We start from the raw sequence: 27,871 nt of genomic DNA on the forward strand, positions 1-27,871 counted from the left end.
AGATTAATAAATACCAGAGCCTTCATTCAAACAGTCAAAGTCACTTGAAAAATATTTTTAAAAAGTGTTTTAAAGTCAATGTGTATTTTCTACAGTCTGTCGCCGAATCTTTAATCAGGAGAGAGAGACCGATGCACACAGACCTAACGGCCGTGGAAACAGTGGGTGTCATACCTCTTCATCATATCATAACAGGCGTAAGGAGTTGTGTAATAAAAAAAATAAAAGCAGTTGTGTAACGTACTATGAGATGCAGCAGTAGGGTGATTTGAGACGAGGAGCTGCGTATCCTACAGGAGTACAGAGGCACCAGCTGCCAGACTCATTAACCCGACCTTCTCCTGCTCTGGGGTGGACGGCTGATAGAAATACAACTCATTCAAAAGATAGTTAACGTTTTGGATCAATTGAGCAGTTGAAATTGACAGCAAATTTGAATGTGTAAAGCATGAATGCGTAGCATGAAATAAAGTGCACACATCATATCGTTGAACTCATTCAGTAAGAATCTCCCAGACTCTCTTTAGTAATGCATTCTTCTGGTCTTGTTCCACAACAGATCAAAGAGTAGATATTAAATTATACAGTTCAGGACCATCATAATAAATAAAATAAACCAGAATAGAATCGGTCAACATGAGATATGAAACAAACAAAAAAGCAATACAAACAACCTTTGTTTTTTAAGCAGAAGCGATGTTTAGATGAACTCTGAGTCGGACCTGGGCTCCACAGTTAACGTAAAGTATTAACGTCAACAAGACTTATCAGGTCCCAAGGTCTCTGTGTGTGTGTGTGTGTGTGTGTGTGTGTGTGTGTGTGTGTGTGTGTGTGTGTGTGTGTGTGTGTGTGTGTGTGTGTGTGTGGGCTCTTTGACCTATGGTGTGTGAGGATGTTTGTACAAATGTACTTTTTTGTCCTTTTTTTCAGCCTCTGGTCTTTTTTACAAGTTTATATTTTTCCTGTTAAAAAATGTAGATATATAATCCAATCGTTATTTATGTTCTGTTAATTACTATATTATTGAATATACGATAACAATTCAGATAATTTGAATAATTTTGATAATTGAAATCAATGTGTGTGGATTATGATCAGCACATAAATCGATTGCACAACAATTGCCTAATCATCGTTTTTGCAAGACCACCCTAATCCTGAGAAATGCAGGGAAATCTGCTTATGACAAATGCTGACCCGTTAAATATTAATAGGGCTGTCCTTGAAATTGAAATTGAAGAATTGCAGCCTTTGATTTGATGCTTGTAATTCAGTGCTCCAGTTTAATTGCCAGTGATAGGCTGGTTTCACGCCCCCACCCTCCCCTCCCTCCCATGAACCCATGACCTCCTGTCAGGTTGTTATGCAGCGAATGGACTGACCGAGCTGCAGCTCCTTCTTCTCGGTTACCGGAACACAGCAGCCGGTGGCACCGGGACGTCGGGGGATTCAGACGCGGATTCAGATCAGTTCTGCACTGCAGGGGTGAGATCACTATGTTTGTTATGGGCTCACTGCTTCTCTCCACTTATTAAGTTTAACTTTATAACTTGCAGCATGGGCACCTGCTCGTTTGGTTGATCCATGAGGACGACAGAAATGACATCGCTAATATCGACGTTGAAGGGCTTTGAAAACACTTTTGACTTTAAACCACTTTGAGTAGTTTGTTTGTTTCCGATTTGATAATGACCAATCATTGTAGATAGGTTGTAGTACAGACTGAGAACCACACGGATCTGACAACTCTTTTCATTTGTGAATTGGTCTAGCGATGTCATTCTGGAGCACGCTTTGAGCACTTTTGGGAAAATAATAACCACTTTAACTATCTAAGTTAAACTTAAAAGGTGTTAAACATGTACAGCATGCAGTGTGCAGCACGTACTGTCACCTGTCAGTGGCTGCAGCGGCTCAGAGACCTGATTGGTCGACCAGTAGGCATGACTGAGCTGCGCTGCGTGATTGGCTGCGACAGGTTGTTGGCCCAGCCTTCATTTGATCCGTCTGCGGGCCCTGAGCCAAGACACACAGCCGAGAGAGAGGGGTGGGGTCGAGTTTATCGCTATTCCTCATCGTTTACGGAGAAAATAACAACGAACAACAAACATGTGCACACATCCACTGAGTAACACGTTCATTCATTCATTCTTCAGGACTTCGCAAACTCCAACATGAGGATTGCTGTGATTGGCCAGAGCGTGTTCGGTCAGGAGGTGTACAAGGAGCTGAGGAAGGAGGGCCACACCATCGTGGGAGTCTTCACCGTCCCGGACAAGGACGGCAAGGCCGACCCGCTGGGTGAGGACGGCGGCCACCGGGGGACCCTCAGAGAACAGGCTTAAGGCCGGGCTTTAAAGGTCCCGTGACGTGTGACCACACAGGCGTGGCGTGGTTCGCCGCTACAAGCCGTTATCTTCCCCTTGTGACATCACAAGTGGGCGTGTCCACCTAGATGTGTTGCTGGATAGATCAGTCCACCGGCCTACCCAGTGGACCGTAGCAAACGTCGCTCGTCTGTCCGTCACACATCTAGGTGGACACGCCCACCTGTGATGTCATAAGGGGCAGATTCCCAAAACGGCTTGTAACGGCGAATCACGTCCTGGGACCTTTAAGCTCTGATAAACAGTGGTGAAACTCTTCAGGAACAGGGTTACAACGAGGCAGTGAACCCGATCTGAACCTGAACAGCCCAGCATGAGGTCATCACACCACGGGGCGTCATAAACCACACCTCGTCAAACCGTCGAGATTACAGAGCTAACGCCAGTGCTATAAACGTGAAACATTGAAGTCACTTTTTATGGCTCTTCTCTATATTTATATAGTGGTTTATTTGGTGACTGAAGAGGACAGTCTAGTGTAAACCACACTGCTGGTGGTCAAAGCAGCAGTCCTGTGGACTATCTGACTATCTTAACGAGAGGCCGCAACACAATGTTATCTTGTACGTTTTTATGTGTAACGTCTAACGTGTGTGTGAGTTTTATACGTAAACAATGGCAGCCATATTCAACAGTACCCACTCAGACACAGGCAGGGTGTCATGTAGCAAAGAGCTGGACCAGGCTTCAGTCAAACTATTTATAGGCTGTTTATTAATGCCGTCGGAGCCAGCCGTACAAACCCGTAGCCTGATCCTTTCTGTGGGTTTAATCAATCAGCGACACTGTCGATCAATGGGCCTCACACCCTTGTGTTCGTTGTTTCCCAATAACCAATAATCAGTCATTAATCAAGACGACAGGTCAGTTCTGCTCTCGTCGTTAATCCAACACATATCTTATGTATGTTGTGTGTGTACCACGGCTGGAGGTATGGCCGAACAATAACATCACGCTACGGCACATATCTCAGGATGCACTGGTTATGACACTAGGAGGCGCTAGACCTTAACCCTGTGACCTTAACCCCACAGCCGCGGAGGCGGAGCGGGACGGCGTGGCGGTCTTCAAGTTCCCCCGCTGGCGGCTGAAGGGCGCGGCGCTGCCGGAGGCGGTGGCCCAGTACAAGGCCACGGGCGCCGAGCTCAACGTGCTGCCCTTCTGCTCCCAGTTCATCCCCGTGGAGGTCATCGACCACCCCGCGCACGGCTCCGTCATCTACCACCCCTCGCTGCTGCCGCGCCACCGGGGCGCCTCCGCCATCAACTGGTGAGCAGGGGGGGGCCGTGGGGGGGGTCAGGGGTCAGGGGTGAGGGGTGGGGGGTCAGGGGTTAGCGGTGGGGGGTCAGAGGTGAGCCATAGGGGTCAGGGGTCAGAGGTGAGCCATAGGGGTCAGGGGTCAGAGGTGAGCCATGGGGGGTCAGGGGTCAAGGGTGAGCCATAGGGGTCAGGGGTCAGAGGTGAGCCATAGGGGTCAGGGGTCAGAGGTGAGCCATGGGGGTCAGGGGTCAAAGGTGAGCCATGGGGGGTCAGGGGTCAGCGGTGGGGGGGTCAGAGGTGAGCCATGGGGGGTCAGGGGTCAGCCATGGGGGGGTCAGCGGTCAGGGGTCAGCCATGGGGGGGTCAGAGGTGAGCCATGGGGGGTCAGGGGTCAGCGGTGGGGGGGTCAGAGGTGAGCCATGGGGGGTCAGGGGTCAGCCATGGGGGGTCAGGGGTCAGCGGTGAGCCATGGGGGGTCAGGGGTCAGCCATGGGGGGTCAGGGGTCAGCGGTCAGCGGTGGGCAGGAGAGACGGGGAGGGCGATCTAGCTCTATGCTGCAGGACTTGGATTGAATGAAAATCTATGGATATGGTTATTATAATCAATGTGACACATTTGTGTTTTGAAGGGGACGTATTATACCAGAAGGTGTGGGTGTGATGAGCCCTTACAAGGTTTACCGTTTACCGTTTTGAAAATGAAAACGCTTCTGACATCACAGGTGGGCGTGTCCACCTAGGTGTGTGACGGATAGATGAGCAGCGTTTGCTACGGTCCACTGGGGAGGCTGGTGGACTGATCTATCCAGAACACGTCTAGCTGGACACGCCCACCTGTGATGTGACATTTTCAAAAGGGCTTGTGACGGCTAATCACACCACACCTGGTGGTATAATATGTCTCCTTTAATATACACGCAGACATATAGTTTACAGATGAATGACGATACACCTGGTGGTCACATCAATGTGGTTGGATGTCATGGTAACGGTCACATGTCTGCGCCCCCGCCCCCCCCCTCCAGGACCCTGATCCACGGGGACAAGAAGGCCGGGTTCACGGTGTTCTGGGCGGACGACGGCCTGGACACCGGACCGATCCTGCTCCAGCGGGAGTGTGACGTGGAGGCCAACGACACCGTCAGCACCATCTACAAGAGGTTCCTCTTTCCTGAGGGGGTGAAGGGCACCGTGAGTCTGCTGCTACGGAGGTCAGCCTGTCGGCTCACCTGCTGCTGCTGCTGCTGCTGCTGAGCTTTAGGGCGCACTCACACCGGGCAAAGTGTCCCTGTACCGTACTCCAGTACGATCCCCCCCCCCCCCCCCCCCCCACCCCACTGTGCCGCTGGCCTGTGCTCACACTAGGGCGATCTCAACGGGGCCTGAGTACGGTTGCCTCTTGTACATATAGGCTGCGTATCCGTGTGCACGTGTCGGCTCATTAGCGTCTGTACCGTGGCCCGAGCACCGTGATTCCGTGAGGCCACGGAGTTGAACTGTGCTGGAGTACGGACGGCGTGCTCACACTAGCCAGACGATCTAGACTTTAGGGGGCAAACGTACTCGGGCAACGGTACAGACGGCCTAGTGTGAGCGCGCCCTTAGAGTCCTGAACTTAGAGCAACTTATCTGATCCGTTACTCAGCATGGACTAAGGAGTATGTATCATGTTCTTTATATAATATAAGGATAGCTTATGAGTATTGGAGCCCTAGAGAAAGCAGGTTGAGACGTTAATATCCATTTTAACATTGATTTAGTAGGACCGGAACAATGATACAATTTATACTTACTATTCATACTTTGCACGTGACGTCACAACGACTGGCTGGCGGGCAAGAACTCCAGCAACGAAACCTAGTAACCTGATCAGGACGTCGCCAGTTTTACCACACAAACGGTCCTTAGGTTCCTCTCAGTCCAAATACCGCCATGATGGAAAGATTGGTTCAATGGGAGCATTTGTACCAGGCATACACATGGCAAACTGATAAATTAGATATATATTTGTGTACGGAATCTCCCTGCTTCTGAAATGCGCGAACATCTCCGCCCAGCGCTCATTCCACTGTGCAGATTAAATCGCGCAGCCTTCTGTAACAGCAACTGTGCGATCATCCCTGCCCTCACACATTGTTGAAATCATATGCTGGATGCTTTAATCTTTCTATGTGTTTTTTAGTGAATGATCGGGCTATAATAAGACCACATTGGCTATATGTAATCGCGGACAAAAGGGGACATTTCATAGTGGATGGTGGAATAGTAACATTCACCTTTGCTTTGATTATGAAGATATTCCTGTTTTTCACCTCCCATACGACAGCGTTGTTAACCCATCCGTAGGCTTTCAATTTTTGTGCGGTATAAGGTGACGGATTCTCTATGAGATAAATGTAAATATCTCCAAACTCCAAGTCTGGTAGAGTCTTTGCCAGCTTCAAAGCAATGAATTTGTGACATATGGTCTAAATAGTTGATTGATTTAAGTATCGGAAATCTGCAAGGCTGCAATTCCCCTGGTTGGCCGATGTTCGTCGCCATTTTGCCAGCTTGTTGCCCTCCAGGTATCCATGGTAGTCACGTGACCGCAAAGTATGAATACAGGTGCCATTATAGCGCCCCCCTAAGGCATGGGAATAACAATGCAACTATCCGTTGCATACATAACAGCATGAACTTAGCTTAATCTAACTTCTTTGACCTTTTAAGAGCCATCTTCCATGTGTCAACTCTATATTCAATATTTATTTGACATGGCTTTTGGTGTTGGATCTTTTCGTTGAGAATAGAGTCCGTCTGACACCTAACAGCCTGTCAGAAAGGTTTGAGGCTGCTGTGACTTGTATCCTCCTGGACAAACACCCTGAACTGTTCCTAAACCATTCTAAAACCATGGGAAATCAGTGGTGTGTAGACCTGGAACACTTCTCTCTTTATACAGCATTGGTGTAGCACTCTCACTGTCTGTTGTGCTTTTATGTTTTTATATGTGTCTGTGTTTTATTGTGTCACTGTAGTTATTATATTGTTGTAGTTGTAATATAGTGTAACTGGTCGGGCCTCTCAGGTTCCCGTTCGGCACAGGGCTGAGGGCCAGAGGTCAAAGGTCACCCTCTGGGCAAACAAACCCCGAGTGCCAAAGTCCAAACGTTGTGCATAGAAACGGCCGCGACAATGTCCTCACCAAGCAGGACACAACCTCCTGTTTCTCTAAACGTAGAAACAATTCATTTTTTCTAACTGAACATTTTAAATACAAGGTACACGTAGAAAGACCGGATGATTCTGCAGCACCCCACCTCCACCCAAGCTCTCAGAACACAGCACAGCTCGCCCCTGCATGAGAACAAAGAAGCGTTTCAGTTCGACCAGAGTCCCTTGGTGCTACGCAGCACACGGTCGCAACGCGGTGTAGCCCCAGGGGGTAGCACCTCCTGAATAAGGCTGAGCCCCCTCTAAGCCCCCCACCCAAAACCCCCAGTTGCCTCGAACACTACATTAATAATAATATATATGTATATTACACAACAACAGGCGGATCGTTCTCATTCTGCTTGCGTTCTGCTTGGTGTAAAACGCAAAATTTATTAACGGCCATGTTAAAGGGGTAATTCGGAATTTTGGACATTTTGGACCTTATTTCCAAGTGAGCAAGTGTGCCTGCTAATAAAAGCTGTTTTACCCACTCCACAGTACACCCGAGGCAAAGCAATTATAAAGGCCGACTATCGATGTAAATGTGTTGATAGAATAATGTTAGAAAAAAAAATCCTTGTATCGCAATGATCACATTACGCATTACGGGTTATAATTGGTTTGCCTCGGGTGTACTGTGGAGTGGGTAAAACAGTTTTTATTGGCAGGCTTAGCAGTTCCCCTTGACTTGCGCTAGCCTAGCACCAGCGATTCTCGAGTCTCCAATGATAAATAACACACTGGCTCACTTGGAAATGAGACCCGATGTCCAAAATCCTGAACTAGCCCTTTAATCATGTGTTAGTCTATTCGTTCGGGATCATCGTATCTTGTTTTTCTCTCAAAGTATTATCAGTCATTTGCCTGCTATAAACAATCCAGCCTCCCTGTAGCTCCCGCAATAACAATTCATGTTGCGCCGCTACTGCGTGGTCGGTTAGCTGTAACGCGGTGGTTTGTCCCCAGGTGGACGCGGTTCGCCTGATAGCAGGAGGGAAGGCCCCGCGGATCATCCAGCCCACGGAGGGGGCCACCTACGAGTGCATCCAGAAGAAAGACAACTCGCAGGTAACTCGACACGGGAGGCGTGAGCTCGCCAACACAGCGTTAAAACGCTCTGAACACAAACCATGACGTCATGCACCCTTCTCGGACGATTATACTATCATTGTCCGAGAAGCTATGGTTTTTTGGTTTTGCAGTCTTTTGCATTCAACCGCTGCCCAGACAGAGCTCCACACATCCACACACACCTCGCCTAGACTATTACAGTCACGATCATATAAATCACGATTAAAGCAAAACCAACGAACCAAAAATAATTTGATATATGTTGGTGCTTTCATGGATGCCCCCTCCAGAAAATTCTCTTGGTAAAAGTCCATGTTTGTGGTCCCCCTGGCTAGGTCCCCCCCCTAAGTTGTAATGAAATCTGCGCCCTTGTGTGCAGAGAATACAGTGCAGCTGTAGGGCTACGAGGTCCAGCACTGAGCTTCTTATGTTGTTATGTTATATAATGTTACCGGCCGGCAACGCTGCCATTTGTTTGACTTTCAAGTTCCTATTGAATAAGACACGCTGTCCGTCACTGACCTATATGGATGTTTATTGGATCGGTTGATACTGGTTTTTCTGGTCTCAGGTCGACTGGAACCAGCCAGCGGAGGCGATCCACAACTGGATCCGAGGGAACGACAGCGTCCCTGGAGCCTGGGCCACGGTGGACGGACAGGTGGGGAGCAACCCTAACCCTAACCCTCACCAGATGTTATGCTCCATATAACCCTAACCCTAACCCTCACCAGATGTTATGCTCCATATAACCCTAACCCTAACCCTCACCAGATGTTACGCTCCATACAACCCTAACCCTCACCAGATGTTATGCTCTATACAACCCTAACCCTCACCAGATGTTATGCTCTATACAACCCTAACCCTAACCCTCACCAGATGTTATGCTCCATATAACCCTAACCCTGAACAGATGTTATGCTACATATAACCCTAACCCTCACCCTCACCAGATGTTATGCTCCATATAACCCTAACCCTCACCAGATGTTATGCTACATACAACCCTAACCCTCACCAGATGTTATGCTACATATAACCCTAACCCTAACCCTCACCAGATGTTATGCTACATATAACCCTAACCCTAACCCTGAACAGATGTTATTCTCCATATAACCCTAACCCTGAACAGATGTTATGCTCCCTCCGTCTGACTTATTGTTTAAAGCGTTGATATCGAATGGACAAACGACATAGAATCAAGTCTCAGAAGCTGACTCTGTGGTTCTTCTGCCACCAGAGGGTGACGTTCTTCGGTTCGTCTCTGGTGGCCAGCAGCGCGGCGGCCAAGGGAGAGCCTCTGGAGATAGAGGGGGCCAGTCGGCCGGGCGTGGTCACCAAGGCAGGCCTGGTGCTCTATGGCAACGATGGGAAGGCTGTACGTCACACACACACACACACTAGGGCTTTGACTTTTGCCCAAAAATCATATTCAAAGTTTGTTTGTTTATTAATATTAATATTCAAATATATTCGAATATGTATTATTATAAAACGGGTGGTTTAAATCAAGCGATCCGATTGGTTCCTAACTGTTGTAGGAACCAATAATACATAACTACTATGACGTCCAATCAGTTTGGAGAGTTCCATATCACGCCGCGCATAACTTTAACTGTTTATTTATTTATAAAAGCAATAGCATAGTTCACTGGAGCCTAAAAATATGTTGATTGGTGGAAATGTTGTAAAGCATTAGGCACACGGTGAGTGAACTCGATAGTAGGCTAAATTGCCGGTGAAGGGTTCGAATTATCTTTTCATCTTTAAGGGGGTCTCTCTATCTCATAAAAAACTTGGTGCACCGTGCACATAGCCTTACCATGCGCAAAAGCTCCGGTATTCGTAACCTCTTCTTTAAGTTCTATCTTAACATTTTGCGTGTTTCAAAATGTTCTTTGCTACGAATCTCTTTTGTACGTCGTTCGTTGGTAAGGTTGGTCTGAAGCACTCGTACAACCTTCTTAGCTCTACCGTAGTGATGTTTCAGCTCCTGCAGTCTCCGCCACTGTACAGTAACCTTAGAAATCCCTGTTGGGCATGTTCATTCCAAGTTCGCATCCGTAGCCAATTGAGGCCAAATTAAACGGCATGTTTGAAGTAAGGATATTGTCTCGGCCGTTCTTTATTATGGGGCGTGGGTATATGGGTATTTTTAATTCAAAAATTAACAAAACTGTCTTCTAAATTAAGGAAACGATACTGGGAAACGAATAAACCATTATAAGCAACGAGTGAACTTAATAAGCGATCTTAATACTGTTTGCAACCACCGCCTCTTTCCCTTGACATTTAGTTTTCACCTTAAATATGCGACAGATGTAATCAAGGCAACCTGGTCTCACAGGAATCCGTGAAATGAGTCGGTCTACGTCCCGTTTACAAAAAAGAATGCCCATAAAAGCTTTGAATATTAAGGGCTGCCTAATATTCGTTCGAATATTATACTTTTTTTAAATATTCGAATAACGAAGTTCGGAGTCAAAGCCCTACTCAACGCCATGCCGGAGGTGTCCTCGTGGCCTTGCTGGGTAAGGGGGGGCTCATGTCCGGGTCTGCCCCCTCTCTCTGCAGCTGCTGGTGAAGAACCTGCAGGTGGCGGAGGGGAAGATGATCCCGGCGGGGCAGTACTTCAGCGCGGGGAGCAGCGCTGCTGTGGAGCTGACTGCGGAGGAGCAGGCCTTCGCGCTGCAGATGAGGGTAGGCCGTCTCGTCGTCGTCTCCTCTCGGTCCGGTGACGCACGCGGTGTTCAAACCATGAGAATGTTGAAGCACTGGGCTGATCATGAATGAAACACCCTTCGTTTGGACAGCGTCAATGCACTGCAGTGTGTACTTGCATACGTACGTATGTACAGACAGACAGACAGACAGACAGTTTGTTAGGTTTAGACAGTTTGTGTCATTATGAACAGAAAATATATTTGAATAGATTTTATTTCTTCTGATTCTGGTGTTGCATGTGCTTATGTCATTTGTAAAATAAGTAATACTTGATTTACCTTTTAAATTTAGGGCATTTTGCAGACACTTTTATCCAAAGCGACTTACAATAAGTACATTTGTCAGAAGAAAGAGAAACGACAATATATCGCTGTTGGTACAGTAAGGATGTGTAAAGCACTAAGAATCACTAGGTTAACCCATTCCCCGTGTGCAACAAAGATAGATAGGATAAGATGCTACACAGCTAAGTACTATAACATCCAGTACTATAACATCCAGTGCATACATTAAGTGCCAGGACGTACAACATACAATAAGTAGGAGGGGTGGGAGGGGGGAGGCGATGCGGAGTCCAGGTGAACTCTGAACAGGTGAGAGACTTGATGACAACAACACTACATCATCTTTTTCTCATGGGTAGGCTGTCTGGCAGAGCATCCTGACTAACGTGGCTGAGATCCAGGACTCCACAGACTTCTTCAAGTCCGGCGCGGCGTCCATGGATGTTGTCAGGTGACCCTGGGAGGGCGGGAGGGGACGGCCTCGCTGAGCCCGGAGCTCGTCGAGAGGCCAGGCTAACCCTCCAGAGAGGTTGTGTGTGTCTGTGGTCAGGCGTGAGGAGCTAACACACTGCCGCCGTCCTCCTCTCGTGTCCCTCCTCTCCTGAACGGACCACCGGCCCAAACCCAGATGTGTTGGTTGAGGTCGTCATCCAACAGGTGGCAGCGTCCAACAATAAGTAGTGAACTGAAGCATCGGCTCTCCTGGGGCTCCTGACGGTTACAATGGAAGAAGCTCATTTTGGATTCATAAATCGCCCGTGTATGAACCGGTTGTACTTAAAAAATGAGACCTTCCCAAACCTTTGTTGTGCGTAGAACCGCCAGTGGGATGATTTTATTTAATTTAAAACCGCCTGGTTTTACGGGGAAAAGGAAGGAAGTCATTTTCAAGTCTCATTTAATATAGAGCTCACGTGCGGTTCTGGTTATCAGAAGCATTGGTTTAGGACTGTCTCCCCCAACAGAGCGCAGAGCTTGAGCTGGCTCAGCTCACGTACCGGCCACCACTCGGTAATGAGGAGACGTTTCAGATTCTAACACAGAGTCCATTTAACCGAATCTCTCCGCAATAAACAAAATATCCAATGTAACAAATCCAACCCGGGCCTCTGCTCCCAGGCTGGTGGAGGAGGTGAAGCTGCGTGCCGCGGACTGCCAGCTGCAGAACGAGGACGTCTACATGAACACCTCCTTCCAGGAGTTCATCCAGATGTGCGTGAGGAAACTGCGGGGGGAGGACGGAGAGGAGGAGCTGCAGGTGGACTACGTGAGTCTCTCCTCCGGAGTCAGCTCCGTCTTGTCTCCGTCTTGCCGGTCGGCGCATCCGAACTCCAGCTGCTGCGTTAGCTTCACCGGGGCTAGCTTCCTTGCGCGGCTGGTTTCTGTGGAAGCTAAGCAGGAATGGTCCTGGTCCGTCCTTGGATGGGAGACCACACGGGTCCGGTAGAGGGCTCTGGAGGCCGCTAGGGGGCGCTCTTTTCTTTGGCCTGGAGAGATGCCGAAGCCATGCTTGCTGCATGCGCCACGCCTAAGAGACCAAAGAAAATAGGAATGGTTCTGTGAGGGGGAGGCGACACAGGGCCTGGGCCCGAAGTAACAACCCAAGTGGGCGGAGTTGTTTCTACTAATGATAAACTCATTTGTGGCCGTGGAGGAAGGATTTGAGCCTCCCTCCCTCCCTCCCTCCCTCCCTACCTCGCCTCTCCCTCCCTTATCCCTCCCTCCCTCCCTCATTCCCTTCTCCCTCCCTCCCTGCCTCCCTTCTCCCTCCTTCTCTCCCTCCCTCCCTCCTTCCCTCATCTTTCCCTCCCTCCCACCCTCTCTCTCTCCTTCTCTCCTTCGTCTCTCCCTCCCCCGCCCCCTCTCCCTCCCTCCTTCCCTCCCTCTCTCCCTCCTTCCCTCCCTCCCTCTCTCCCTCCTTCCCTCCCACCCTCTCTCCCTCCCTCCCTCCCTCCCTCCCTCCCCCTCTGGTCTCTGATCTTGTGTTCTGACCCCAGGTGGAGAGGGAGGTGAACAACATGACGGTCCGGATGCCCCATCAGCTCTTCATCGACGGGGAGTTTGTGGACGCAGAGGGAGGGAAGACCTACAAGACCATCAACCCCACCGACGGCACGGTACGACGGGAGGGGCCCCGCTCAGGGGCCGGTCCTGGGGTCAGGACCCTGGAGGACCCTGGAGGTCCTGGGGTCAGGACCCTGGAGGTCATAGGGTCAGGGCCCTGGAGGTCATAGGGTCGGGACCCTGGAGGTCATAGGGTCAGGACTCCGGAGGTCATAGGGTCAGGACCCCGGAGGTCATGGGGTCGGGACCCCGGAGGTCATGGGGTCAGGACCCTGGAGGTCAGGGTGTCAGGACCCTGGAGGTCATAGGGTCAGGACCCCGAAGGTCATGGGGTCCTGACCCTGGAGGTCATGGGGTCGTGACCGTACCATCGACCGGGGTTATGGGACTGAAGGCTCCAGCTGTAGGGTCCCTGACGGAGATGACTAGCCTCTACCTGTCGTCCCGTACCTGAACGGTGATGTCATCATGAGCCCTCACCCGTTTGACACATGGTCATGAAAGATTGAACATTTATCACCAGACCCTAGCTGAGGCTGTTCCAGTGTTATCAACCGTGTAAAAACCAAAAGGACGTGATGGCCTTAGGCTTGACCCCCGATAAAGGCTGCTAAATAAATCATTAGAATTATTTAATTAAATTATTTCAATAATTAAAGCTTGCAGCTTTAGTAGTTATTATTATGATGTGTAGCCATGTGATTAAGCTCTCATTTCCTCTCATCTCACATCATATCAAACAGTGCTGTCCTCATGACAGTACTATGAGGTTCAGATGATGAGGCGCTCCTCTCTCCCCAGGCCATCTGCGAGGTGTCCCTGGCCCAGGTGGGCGACGTGGACCGGGCCGTGGCGGCCGCTAAGGAGGCCTTCGAGGAGGGGGAGTGGGGCCGCATGAACCCCAGGGACCGCGGCAGGCTCCTCTACAGGTCAGCACCACCGTGACCTCTGACCCCCAACCACATGACCTCTGACCCCCAACCACCATGACCTCTGACCCGGAACCACCATGACCTCTGACCTGGAACCACCATGACCTCTGACCCCGAACCACCATGACCTCTGACCAGGAACCACCGTGACCTCTGACCCCGAACCACCATGACCTCTGACCTGGAACCACCGTGACCTCTGACCCCGAACCACCGTGACCTCTGACCCCGAACCACCATGACCTCTGACCAGGAACCACCATGACCTCTGACCCCGAACCACCATGACCTCTGACCAGGAACCACCATGACCTCTGACCCCGAACCACCATGACCTCTGACCAGGAACCACCATGACCTCTGACCCCCAACCACCGTGACCTCTGACCCCCAACCACATGACCTCTGACCAGGAACCACCGTGACCTCTGACCAGGAACTACCATGACCTCTGACCCCGAACCACATGACCTCTGACCAGGAACCACCGTGACCTCTGACCCCGAACCACCATGACCTCTGACCAGGAACCACCATGACCTCTGAACCGGAACCACCATGACCTCTGACCCCGAACCACATGACCTCTGACCTGGAACCACCATGACCTCTGACCAGGAACCACCATGACCTCTGAACCGGAACCACCATGACCTCTGACCCCGAACCACATGACCTCTGACCTGGAACCACCATGACCTCTGACCCCAAACCACCATGACCTCTGACCAGGAACCACCATGACCTCTGACCCTGAACCACCGTGACCTCTGACCCCGAACCACCGTGACCTCTGACCCCGAACCACCATGACCTCTGACCCCCAACCACATGACCTCTGACCAGGAACCACCATGACCTCTGAACCGGAACCACCATGACCTCTGACCCCGAACCACATGACCTCTGACCTGGAACCACCATGACCTCTGACCCCAAACCACCATGACCTCTGACCCCGAACCACCATGACCTCTGACCAGGAACCACCATGACCTCTGACCCTGAACCACCGTGACCTCTGACCCGGAACCACATGACCTCTGACCCCGAACCACCATGACCTCTGACCTGGAACCACCATGACCTCTGACCAGGAACCACCATGACCTCTGACCCCAAACCACCATGACCTCTGACCTGGAACCACCATGACCTCTGACCTGGAAGAAAGAGAAACAGAAAGCCATCATCACAGTTTTTTTTATTAATAAGCTCATGATTTTAATTTCGGGCAAACATTTAGTATTCAAGAAGGGCAAACAACAGACAGGGTTTATTGTTGTACTTTTTGAGAACAACCCCCCCCCCCCCCCCCAGGCTGGCGGACCTGATGGAGCAGCACCAGGAGGAGCTGGCCACCATAGAGACCATGGACTCCGGGGCCGTGTACACGCTGGCCCTCAAGACCCACGTGGGCATGTCCATCCAGACCTTCCGCTACTTCGCCGGCTGGTGCGACAAGATCCATGTAAGAGACTTATTATATATGGATGGATGGATGGATGGTTTGAAACACCAACCTTTTGATAGCCAGAGCTTCCAGATTCAGACGCTAGGGATGAAACGCTGCCTGGTCCCAACAGAGCCTCCCTGCACACACAGCACCTCTCTCTTGGTCCCCCGCCTCCACCACCAGGAAACACGTATTCTGATGATGAGACGGCATGGGGAGGGTAAACCTAGCCTCTCCTTTGATCTGCTGCAAGTGAGCTCCCATCTGAAGGCTCATTTATGCTCTACGTTAGATACGCCACGGATACACACGGAGCCTTCTGTCCGTACTCTGCGTCTGTATTTCTGCACGTATCCTGCAAGCTTGCGGATGCGTCCCGAAACGGACCAAACGTTGCAGCACCAGCAGAAATCTGGGGGAGGGAGAAATGTCGGGCATTGTACACAAAAAAGTGCCGTGAATAGCATACACAAAGAAAACCAATGACTGGAATTCTCCGTCCACACTGCAGGATGTATTTAGTGGTCTCACTGACCACCGCCGTCCACAACGCTGCCTGCGTTTTGCCTCCTTCTCAATAGATGCAGGATCGCTATCTCCCCCATCGTCGCCATGTTTGTTGTTGTCATAAACCTTTTCATTTTATTATTTTTTACTTTATTGGAGTAACTTTTGAATCTGAACGACGCCCTCTAGAGGATGTTTTGCTCAACGTCCATTCCGACGTAAAGGACGCATGAAAGTACGAGGGCAGTAACGCTTAGAACGTTGATAACATACGTACGTCTCTATTTACGCACAAAGCGGGAGCATAGCCGAGCCTTAAGGGTCCAACAAGGGCCTCAGTGTGAAGCCCACGACGATCACACATCCTCCCCTCTCACTTTCACCTTGCAGCAGTAGTATCTTTAAACGGACTGATTCGGCAGCGCAAGGACCAGTTCACATTTTATATGACGCCGCCCAAATGCATTGAGGCCTGAGGGCAGGCTGAGCCAGTGAGGGGCCAGAGCCCAGACGAAGGCTGAACCTCATGTTACTGGTGAACACGATGGGGGATAGTGATTCAGCCTTAAATGTGACTTACACGTTCCTATTCCTAAATGGGAAATAGTCAGTGTCCCCTAGTTGGGGGTTTGCACCTGGGTGAGGCGGCTGGAGTGACACCTCCGCCCTCAAGCTACTCTGGCTGGAGGAACCCGGACGCAAAACGAACAAAGAGTAGCACAACAAAGAGTAGCACAACAAAGAGTAGCACAACAAAGAGTAGCACAACAAAGAGTAGCACAACAAAGAGTAGCACAACCAACAGCAGAGCACCAGAGAGGGAAGGACGGGCGGACACGTACATGGACTCTAGCACAGGTTCACCATAGCACTTTGATCCCGCCCCTCTCTGCCCACTGGCCAACCATGAGCTCAGCCAGATGACAGCCAAGGAGGGAGACATCGTCCCACTGGCCCCCGCGATGCAGACGGCCCCTGTGATGGGCGGGCCCAAGAAGCCCTCGACAAAAGGCAGTACTGTAGTGTTTTCCACAATACGATACAGCAGCAGCAGAGCCCTTTGACCTTTGCCATAAGTAACCTCCACAGTGTGAAGTCCCCAGCTGCAGCAGGCCTGCCCAGGCCTTGGTAGGGCTCCCCTGTACGGCAGCAGGGCCGGTAGGTATCTCCGCTGTGCATCATAGATGGGCACAGCTTTCAACGCCTGGAATGAGGCGGACATCTGTGGTCACACAAGCAGAAAGAAGGGTCATTGTTTTCCACGCTGGTAATTAATATCGGGCATATTTCTCTCTACTTCAATCAGTGCTAACACACATTATTGGAGACCAAGTGGACCTGTTGAGTAGTGGCACTGATCCCCAGAGGGCTCAGAGGTCGTAGGTTTGCGTTCCAATAATCACAGAGGCAGATGTCCTGCATCTGAACGACACACAGGACCCTGTGCTCACACCAGAGTGGGAGTGGAGGACTTGTCCGGGTCCAAAGCATTCCATTAGTTTCAGTACCCCAATCACTACATGGACTCACAGATAAGTTGGGCTATTAGAAATATTTCCAACAGTTTACGTTGATTCAAACGGTACAGGGAGAACAAGTAGCAAGAGGATCAGGTTCTGTTTAAACATCAAAAGGCTGATCCAAACCTACCTCCTCAATCCACGTTCGTAATGATATTTACAGTCTCTTAAGGACCTTGGCCGCCCTTAAGAGACCTTGGCCGCCCTTAAGAGACCGTGGCTGCCCTTAAGAGACCGTGGCTGCCCTTAAGAGACTGTGGCCACCTTAAGAGACCGTGGCCGCCCTTACGAGACCGTGACCGACTTAAGAGACCGTGGCCACCCTTAAGGGACCGTGGCCGCCCTTAAGAGACCGTGGCCGCCCTTAAGGGACCGTGGCCACCTTAAGAGACCTTGGCCACCCTTAAGGGACCGTGGCTGCCCTTAAGAGACCGTGGCCGCCCTTAAGAGACCGTGGCTGCCCTTAAGAGACCTTGGCCGCCCTTAAGAGAACGTGGCCACCTTAAGAGACCGAGGCCACCATTAAGAGACCTTGGCCGCCCTTAAGACACCGTGGCCACCCTAGAGACCTTGGCCACCCTTAAGAGACTGTGGCACCCTTAAGAGACTGTGGCTGCCCTTAAGAGACTGTGGCCACCCTTAAGAGACCTTGACCACCCTTAAGAGACCGTGGCTGCCCTTAAGACAACCTGGCTTCCCTTAAGACACCGTGGCCACCCTTAAGAGACCGTGGCCACCCTTAAGGGACCGTGGCTGCCCTTAAGAGACCGTGGCTGCCCTTAAGAGACTGTGGCCACCTTAAGAGACCTTGGCCACCCTTAAGGGACCGTGGCCGCCCTTAAGAGACTGTGGCCACCCTTAAGAGACTGTGGCTGCCCTTAAGAGACCGTGGCCACCCTTAAGAGACCGTGGCTGCCCTTAAGAGACCGTGGCTGCCCTTAAGAGACCCTTCCCTCTGAAGGACCCGGTCAGGTAGTGAGACGAGGTGCCAGCCAGCACGTCCGTCTCCTCTTCCCAGAGGTCAGGATGAGACTTTCGTGGTAGTTTTGACTGGATGTTCTGAGGTCATTTAGTGAGCTGTCTATGGCCCCTTTCATCATCACCTAATGAAAATGCTCTTAAAGTGCTGTCCTGGTTTGAGGTCCCCGGGCTGCTCCTGTGGACTTAATAATTGATTTGGATCATGATGGCTGATTTGCATAATGGTGTTTGCTCAGCTATTTTAATTGACTCGCAAAGGAAAACATACCTCAAGGTCAGCATTATTATGGAACATGTGTATGTTTAATTAATGTTATATGTACATCATTTTGTGTAGTTTGGGTTCACGGTTAATTTTTTTCAAGGATTTTAAAGCTTCCAAGATAAAATAAAAAAATATATATGTAATAAATCATATTATTTCAAAAATGTATAGCAAAAGAAGTATACAATGTTTGTTCTATAAACATAGACATGCACTGAAACCATAGGGAAAATGAGGCGGAAGAATAATAATAATAATTTCAACTAATCCTGATCTTCCATCTGACCTCGTTGACCCTAACCCTAACCTAGTTCAGTAGTGCAGGTGTTCAGGGCGGGGCCTCCTGTTGCTAGGCGTCCCATGCAGCCTCAGGCCACACCCCCCTCACACTGCTCCGCCCTCTTGTCTTGCAGGGCAGCACCATCCCCATCAACCAGGCCCGGCCCAATCGGAACCTCACCTTCACCAAGAAGGAGCCGATAGGGTGAGGAGACGAGGCTCAGGGTGCACTCACTGAAACACACACCGGAAATATCTCCCGGGTACAAGCGTTGTTCCCCTTTCAATTCAAAGACGGGATTCGATCGCAAGTCCTCTGTGTTGAGTGTACTTGACACCACCTCCAGAGTGGGGTGGACCACGCTCGTCTACATCGCTCTGCACCACCCTCCCACAAGCGTTTCTAATACACAATTTGGAGAGTGATTCAAAACCCTTGTGTTAATCATGCCGCCGCAGAAGAGAGCAAAGGCAGCTTTTAAAAGCCTTTTGAAACTGTTGCCAAGACACACAAAATGTGGCAGTGATGTTGTCCATGCTAAGCTAACGCTGTCCCCCCCTGCCTCTCAGAGTGTGTAGTGATGTTGTCCATGCTAAGCTAACGTTGTCCCCCCTGCCTCTCAGAGTGTGTAGTGATGTTGTCCATGCTAAGCTAACGTTGTTCTCAGAGTGTGGCAGTGATGTTGTCCATGCTAAGCTAACGTTGTTCTCAGAGTGTGTAGTGATGTTGTCCATGCTAAGCTAACGTTGTTCTCAGAGTGTGTAGTGATGTTGTCCATGCTAAGCTAACGCTGTTCTCAGAGTGTGTAGTGATGTTGTCCATGCTAAGCTAACGCTGTCCCCCCCCCCTGCCTCTCAGAGTGTGCGGCATCGTGATCCCCTGGAACTACCCTCTCATGATGCTGGCGTGGAAGACGGCGGCCTGCCTGGCGGCCGGTAACACCGTGGTCCTCAAGCCAGCTCAGGTGTGAAGGACGGCGCCCTGGGCCGAGGACAGACGTTGAGGCAGGGAACAGATGTGGGCTTGATGCTAATGCGCGGCTGACTGTCGTCCGCAGGTCACGCCGCTGACCGCTGTCAAGTTCGCTGAGTTAGCCGCGAGGGCGGGAATACCCAAAGGAGTCATCAATATCCTGCCTGGATCAGGTTGGAACGCGCACGCACGCACGCGCACACACACACACACACCCCTCCCTCTAATGGCCTCACCTCATGTGCATATTGTTGTCGGCCTAATGAGTCGTCGTCTGTTCAGTGACCTCCATGTTTCCTCCTTCCCCTCTCTCCAGGGTCTGTGGTGGGCCAGCGTCTCTCGGACCACCCCGACGTACGCAAGCTGGGCTTCACCGGCTCCACGGAGATAGGGAAGCACATCATGAAGAGGTGCGTGGTGTCAGCGCGACTAGCTTCTGTCCACAAGAGGAACACTGCGTCATCATGTCCTCATTTCCACGTAACGATGAATATATATGGGGCAGGAAAGTCTAGGCCCCTAGGGGGGTGTTGGTCTCTCAGCCAAAAGGAACTGGGTTCGATTCCCGATTTCCACATCGTAGCTGTATGCGTCCCAGACACCCTAACCACTGCTGAGTCTCCTCGGAAAATAAGTGTCTGATGCATGAGCTCACACTCAACTCTAGTGATGTAAGCGTTCTCCTCCTCCTCTTGCTCCTCCTCCTCCTCCTCCTGCTCTGCCTCCTCCTCCTCCTCCTCCTCCTCCTGCTCCTCCTCCTCCTCCTCCTCCTCCTCCTCCTCCTCCTCCTCCTGATGTAGCTGTGCGGTGAGCAACGTGAAGAAGGTGTCTCTGGAGCTGGGAGGGAAGTCCCCCCTCATCATCTTCGGCGACTGTGACCTGGACAAGGCTGTGCGCTCGGTGGGTAACCATGACGTCTGCCGCTCCCATTGACCTCATCACCACAGCTGGGGCGACCACTGACCTGTGTGTGTGTGTGTGTGTGTGTGTGTGTGTGTGTGTGTGTGTGTGTGTGTGTGTGTGTGTGTGTGTGTGTGTGTGTGTGTGTGTGTGTGTGTGTGTGTGTGTGTGTGTGTGTGTGTGTGTGTGTGCGTGCGCGCGCTGCAGGGCATGAGCTCAGTGTTCTTCAACAAGGGGGAGAACTGCATCGCCGCCGGCAGACTCTTCGTGGAAGATACCATTCACGACGCCTTTGTGGCCAGAGTGGTACGCTCCTCTTGAAGCAGATGGTGTATATCCACGGAAAGACGTTTTATTACTTTGCTCAGAAACGATTGTCGTTTTTTATTGAGGGAGAAAATGCCTCTGCAAGTTTGAGTATAAGTGAGGGAAACATTTACATTTAGTAATAATCTACTCACACACACGGTACCAGGACCAGGCGCAGCAAGCTTGTCCGGCCTTTATGGACATCAGGACGTTTAACTACGCACAGTGCCTGCATATTGCATTAGTAATTACACAACGTCCTACAGTTGAACTCACAGAAACATTGAATTAAATAAAGCTTCTAGAGCTTTTTTTTTTAAATATATATTGGATATGGACTAAGATTAAGCACTCACATATTTAATGAATTTCTATAGAAAAAAACACCCAAGAAAAACGAAAGGCCACTGAGCTAACGGGTCCTAACGAACGGTGCTCCTGCTCTCAGCCCCGGGGGTCTGAGCTAACGGGTCCTAATGAACGGTGCTCCTGGTCTGAGCTAACGGGTCCTAATGAACGGTGCTCCTGCTCTCAGCTGGAGGAGATGAGGAAGATGAAGGTGGGCGACCCCATGGAGCGCTCCACGGACCACGGCCCCCAGAACCACCGCGCCCACCTGGACAAGCTGCTGGAGTTCTGCCGCACCGGCGTGGCGGAGGGGGCCACCCTGCTGCGGGGAGGCGGGCAGGTGGACCGCCCGGGTGGGTGGCAGAACCCCGTCTTAAGAAGACCCTCAGAGCCATGCAGACACCGTCGCACTCACACAGAGGAGCAGTAGGGTATAGTATAGTATAGTAGGGTATAGTATAGTAGTATAGTAGGGTATAGTATAGTAGTATAGTAGGGTATAGTATAGTAGTATAGTAGGGTATAGTATAGTAGGGTATAGTATAGTAGTATAGTAGGGTATAGTATAGTAGTGTATAGTTGTATAGTATAGTAGGGTATAGTATAGTAGTATAGTAGGGTATAGTAGTATAGTATAGTAGGGTATAGTATAGTATGGTATAGTAGGGTATAGTATAGTAGTATAGTAGGGTATAGTAGTATAGCATGGTATAGTAGGGTATAGTATAGTATGGTATAGTAGGGTATAGTATAGTAGTATAGTAGGGTATAGTATAGTAGTATAGTAGGGTATAGTATAGTAGTATAGGAGGGTATAGTATAGTAGTATAGTAGGGTATAGTATAGTAGTATAGTAGGGTATAGTATAGTAGTATAGTAGGGTATAGTATAGAAGTATAGTAGGGTATAGTATAGTAGTATAGTAGGGTATAGTATAGTAGGGTATAGTATAGTAGGGTATAGTAGTATAGTAGGGTATAGTATAGTAGTATAGTATGGTATAGTAGGGTATAGTATAGTAGTATAGTATGGTATAGTAGGGTATAGTATAGTATAGTAGGGTACAGTATAGTAGTATAGTATGGTATAGTAGGGTATAGTATAGTAGTATGGTATAGTAGGGTACAGTATAGTAGTATAGTATGGTATAGTAGGGTATAGTATAGTAGTATAGTATGGTATAGTAGGGTACAGTATAGTATGGTATAGTAGGGTACAGTATAGTAGTATAGTATGGTATAGTAGTGTATAGTATAGTAGTATAGTAGGGTATAGTATAGTAGTATAGTAGGGTATAGTATAGTAGTATAGTAGGGTATAGTATAGTAGTATGGTATAGTATAGTAGGGTATAGTATAGAAGTATAGTAGGGTACAGTATAGTAGTATAGTAGGGTATAGTATAGTAGTATAGTAGGGTATAGTATAGAAGTATAGTAGGGTATAGTATAGTAGTATAGTAGGGTATAGTTGTATAGTATAGTAGGGTATAGTATAGAAGTATAGTAGGGTATAGTATAGTAGTATAGTAGGGTATAGTATAGTAGTATAGTAGGGTATAGTAGTATAGTATGGTATAGTAGGGTATAGTATAGTAGTATGGTATAGTAGGGTACAGTATAGTAGTATAGTATGGTATAGTAGGGTACAGTATAGTAGTATGGTATAGTAGGGTACAGTATAGTAGTATAGTATGGTATAGTAGGGTACAGTATAGTAGTATAGTATGGTATAGTAGGGTATAGTATAGTAGGGTATAGTAGTATAGTATAGCAGGGTATAGTAGTAGGGTATTGTATAGTAGTATAGTATAGTAGGGTATAGTATAGTAGTACAGTATAGTAGGGTATAGTATAGTAGTAGGGTATTGTATAGTATAGTAGTAGGGTGTAGTATAGTATGGTATAGTATAGTAGCATAGTATGGTATAGTATAGTAGGGTATAGTATAGTATAGTACAGTAGGGTATAGTAGGGTATATATAATGTTACATTAGATAACCGTGTAAAAGTGTAATGAAACAAGCAAGGACTGCGGTAATGTATAATATAATCAATTATTAATAATTAAAAAGGGACCCGGGATTGTCTCGACCACTTGATTGTTAAGTGCACAGATCAGGTCATTTGATGTGACTTATTGTGAGTCAGTATCTGTTTTGTGCTCAGGTTTCTACTTTGATGTGACTTATTGTGAGTCAGTGTCTGTTTTGTGCTCAGGTTTCTTCTCTGATGTGACTTATTGTGAGTCAGTGTCTGTTTTGTGCTCAGGTTTCTTCTCTGATGTGACTTATTGTGAGTCAGTATCTGTTTTGTGCTCAGGTTTCTACTTTGATGTGACTTATTGTGAGTCAGTGTCTGTTTTGTGCTCAGGTTTCTACTTTGATGTGACTTATTGTGAGTCAGTGTCTGTTTTGTGCTCAGGTTTCTACTTTGATGTGACTTATTGTGAGTCAGTATCTGTTTTGTGCTCAGGTTTCTTCTTTGATGTGACTTATTGTGAGTCAGTGTCTGTTTTGTGCTCAGGTTTCTTCTTTGATGTGACTTATTGTGAGTCAGTGTCTGTTTTGTGCTCAGGTTTCTACTTTGATGTGACTTATTGTGAGTCAGTGTCTGTTTTGTGCTCAGGTTTCTTCTTTGATGTGACTTATTGTGAGTCAGTGTCTGTTTTGTGCTCAGGTTTCTACTTTGATGTGACTTATTGTGAGTCAGTGTCTGTTTTGTGCTCAGGTTTCTACTTTGATGTGACTTATTGTGAGTCAGTGTCTGTTTTGTGCTCAGGTTTCTACTTTGATGTGACTTATTGTGAGTCAGTGTCTGTTTTGTGCTCAGGTTTCTTCTCTGATGTGACTTATTGTGAGTCAGTGTCTGTTTTGTGCTCAGGTTTCTTCTCTGATGTGACTTATTGTGAGTCAGTATCTGTTTTGTGCTCAGGTTTCTTCTTCGAGCCCACTCTGTTCACGGGCGTTCAGGACCACATGTTCATCGCCGTGGAGGAGTCCTTTGGCCCCGTCATGATCGTCTCCTCCTTCAGTGGCGGGTGTGTACGCTGTCAGCACTAGGCTGGCATCCACCCACCCTCACATGTTCATCCTGTATTTATTACACTGTACGCTGTCAGCACTAGGCTGGCATCCACCAACCTGTACATGTTCATCATGTATTTATTACACTGTACGCTGTCAGCACTAGGCTGGCATCCACCCACCTGTACATGTTCATCATGTATTTATTGCACTGTACGCTGTCAGCACTAGGCTGGCATCCACCAACCTGTACATGTTCATCCTGTATTTATTACACTGTACGCTGTCAGCACTAGGCTGGCATCCACCAACCTGTACATGTTCATCCTGTATTTATTACACTGTACATTAGGAAATTTAGGGGAGTGACGGTTCAGGAGAGTCACGGTTTGTTAGTTTAACGGTATTTGGTTCGGCTCAGTTTTATTTATTTATTTATAAGTATGTATGTATGTATGTATGTATGTATGTATGTATGTATGTATGTATATATATGTATATATATATATATGGTTACAATAAACCAATTGTTGGCTATGGCATCAAGTGCTCCACATGCTGTCCGTACCCTAACATGACGTCGGGGTGGTGTGATGGTTCTCTGTGTGTTCTCTTTGCTTTAACCGTGTGTTTGTCCCGCCCCGCTCCAGGGACGTGGACGCGGTGCTGCGGCGCGCCAACGCCACCGAGTACGGCCTGGCGTCCGGCGTGTTCACGCGGGACATCAGCAAGGCGCTGTACGTCAGCGAGAAGCTCAACGCCGGCACCGTGTTCGTCAACACCTACAACAAGACGGACGTGGCCGCGCCCTTCGGCGGCTTCAAGCAGTCGGGCTTCGGCAAGGACCTCGGTGAGCCCCCCTTCTTCTGACGGGTCTGTGCGTGTGCGTGTGTGCACCTGCATGTGTGTACATGTGTGTGTCTGTTTGTCCATGTGTGTGTGTGTGTGTGTGTGTGTGTGTGTGTGTGTGTGTGTGTGTGTGTGTGTGTGTGTGTGTGTGTGTGTGTGTGTTGGATGTGTGTGTGCGTGCGTGCGTGCGTGTGTACATGGGCCTGTGTTGGATGTGTGTTCATTTGCGTGCGAGCATGTCTGTGTTTGCACACGTGGGTGTGTGCGTGTGTTGGGTGTGTGTGTGCGTGTGTTGGGTGTGTGTGTGCGTGTGTTGGGTGTGTGTGTGCGTGTGTTGGGTGTGTGTGTGCGTGTGTTGGGTGTGTGTGTGTGTGTGTGTGCGTGTGTTGGGTGTGTGTGTGTGCGTGTGCTGGGTGTGTGTGCGTGTGTTGGGTGTGTGTGTGCGTGTGTTGGGTGTGTGTGTGCATGTGTTGGGTGTGTGTGTGTGTGTGTGTGCGTGTGTTGGGTGTGTGTGTGTGCGTGTTGGGTGTGTGTGTGTGTGCGTGCGGGTGTGGAGTTACAGAATGTAGGTTTGGTGGAGATGGGCTTGATGTTGAGCTCAGAATCCAGAATCCTCAGAACATCGAAGCTCAGGGGCCGGGAGACAGAGAGCCGGGGGCCCCCCACCGCCAGGGGCCCCCCACCGCCAGGGGCCCCCTACCACCAGGGGCCCTAGGGGGGGCCAGGACCACGGGCTCTGCTGTAGTGCTGTTGAGCTAGGAGTCGCCTGTGTGTGGCGGAAGGGGACGGGTGGGTGGGAGAAGGGTCAGTGTGGAGGTGGATTAGGGTGGTCTCTGTAGCAGGGCTGGTTCAGGCCGGTCTGAGCACTGGGGACCACGTAGACCTCCAGGATACGAGTTTATCTATCGAGGATATTACATATATTCAACGCACCTCGGTAAGATGACCTCAAATGGCTTCTGGAGTAAATACGGTTATATCATTATGTCATCATAAACAGAAAACCTGATATTGCCACTCTGGTGGCAGTCGCTCAGCAGGTAGAGCGGGTCGACTGGTAACCGGAAGGTTGCTAGTTTGACTGAGGGGTCCCTGAGTAAGCCCCTGACCGCTCCAGACGAGCTGGCACCCTGCGCCGTTGACTCCGCCGTCGGTGAACGTGAACGTGTGAACGAACAAGTGGCTTTGGATAAAAGCCTCAGCCGTTTAACACTCACTCTGTTCACCGCTCCCTGGAGGCCCCGTGAGGCGGTCTGGCTGTGAGCCGTCGTCCCGTTCTGACCCCCGCTGCCTCTCCCCGCAGGACAAGACGCTCTGAACGAGTACCTGAAGACCAAGACGGTCACCGTCGAGTACTGAGGGCCCAGCGGCGGCCCGGCGGCGGGCGGCCCCGCTCCGATGACATGATTCATAGAATAGCTTCATAATGATAGTGGACACTGATTTTACGAGAGGGGGGAAACACACTGGGAATCTTAATGAAGTCCGCTGGCACGTTGCTCAAGGGCCGACACGAGACGCTGACAGCAGCAGTCGTTCCACACCGAGCACTCTACACACATGTCCTCCCGGGCTGCTTTGTAGTCATGTGACCGTGTTACAAGAAACGGATTCAATCGCAGACGTCTTTCAAGTAATGTATACAGCTGTGTACACTAGCAGCATCTCTCACAGGCCTTTTATACTCGATGTTCACACGCCTGCTTTGCTCTTCTGTTTGCTGAAAAATCTACAAATAAATAACTGGAATTCTAACAAAAATACATGTGTCCCTTCTTTGAATAGGTCAGTTATTTCTTGTGTTTATTGAACAAGATGCAGTTACCGGCCTTGTCTCTTTGTAAAAAGTATGTCTTGTATCGCCGAGAGAGATCAGTACTTCCTTCTCTGTGATCAAAGTATTTGAATCTCTTGACAACAAATAGAAATGTAAAAAGATGGGGAATAGCCAGAGAATAGGAATGAGCCAAGAATGAAGAGGGCTCCTGCTGAGGGCCTGGTCGGTCGTTTGTAGCTGCAGGAGCCCCTCCTCCTGACCAGGGGCCCCTCCTCCTGACAGGGGCCCCTCCTCCTGACAGGGGCCCCTCCTCCTGACAGGGGCCCCTCCCTCCAGACCAGGGGCCCCTCCCTCCAGACAGGGGCCCCTCCTGACCAGGAGCCCCTCCCTCCAGACAGGGGCCCCTCCCTCCAGACCAGGGGCCCTTCCTCCTGACCAGGGGCCCCTCCCTCCAGACCAGGGGCTCCTCCAGACAGGGGCCCCTCCAGACCAGGGGCCCCTCCCTCCAGACCAGGGGCCCCTCCTGACCAGGGGTCCCTCCAGACCAGGGGCCCCTCCTCCTGACCAGGGGCCCCTCCCTCCAGACCAGGGGCCCCTCCTGACCAGGGGTCCCTCCAGACCAGGGGCCCCTCCTCCTGACCAGGGGCCCCTCCTCCTGACCAGGGGCCCCTCCCTCCAGACAGGGGCCCCTCCAGACCAGGAGCCCCTCCCTCCAGACCAGGGGCCCCTCCAGACCAGGAGCCCCTCCCTCCAGACC

General features: G+C 49.9%; 2 protein-coding genes across 2 annotated transcripts in view; one reads left to right on the forward strand and one right to left on the reverse strand.

Moving 5' to 3' along the window:
• Positions 1–182, reverse strand: part of LOC311338262 (uncharacterized protein) — a gene marked incomplete at both ends in the record, with an annotated part of 195,904 nt that extends 195,722 nt beyond the window's left edge. The window contains 1 exon segment of the mRNA XM_084463490.1: positions 175–182. Coding sequence (XP_084319616.1) covers positions 175–182 — 8 coding nt within the window.
• Positions 183–1,326: 1,144 nt separating this feature from the next.
• On the forward strand, positions 1,327–27,098 carry aldh1l1 (aldehyde dehydrogenase 1 family, member L1). Its single transcript, XM_084464175.1, has 23 exons — positions 1,327–1,485; positions 2,157–2,301; positions 3,422–3,656; positions 4,673–4,838; positions 7,812–7,913; positions 8,488–8,577; positions 9,163–9,300; positions 10,497–10,622; positions 11,290–11,381; positions 12,050–12,197; positions 12,928–13,047; positions 13,796–13,923; positions 15,247–15,397; positions 19,069–19,139; positions 19,794–19,899; positions 19,993–20,080; positions 20,224–20,317; positions 20,708–20,807; positions 21,015–21,113; positions 21,652–21,817; positions 24,397–24,502; positions 25,139–25,338; positions 26,641–27,098. The coding sequence occupies exons 2-23, from the start codon at positions 2,175–2,177 to the stop codon at positions 26,694–26,696; spliced, it is 2,709 nt and encodes a 902-aa protein (XP_084320301.1). The 5' UTR covers positions 1,327–1,485; positions 2,157–2,174; the 3' UTR covers positions 26,697–27,098.
• Positions 27,099–27,871: the final 773 nt, after the last annotated feature.

This window comes from Micromesistius poutassou, assembly GCF_964030765.1.
Source record: "Micromesistius poutassou genome assembly, chromosome: 2".
NCBI classification, from domain to species: domain Eukaryota; kingdom Metazoa; phylum Chordata; class Actinopteri; order Gadiformes; family Gadidae; genus Micromesistius; species Micromesistius poutassou.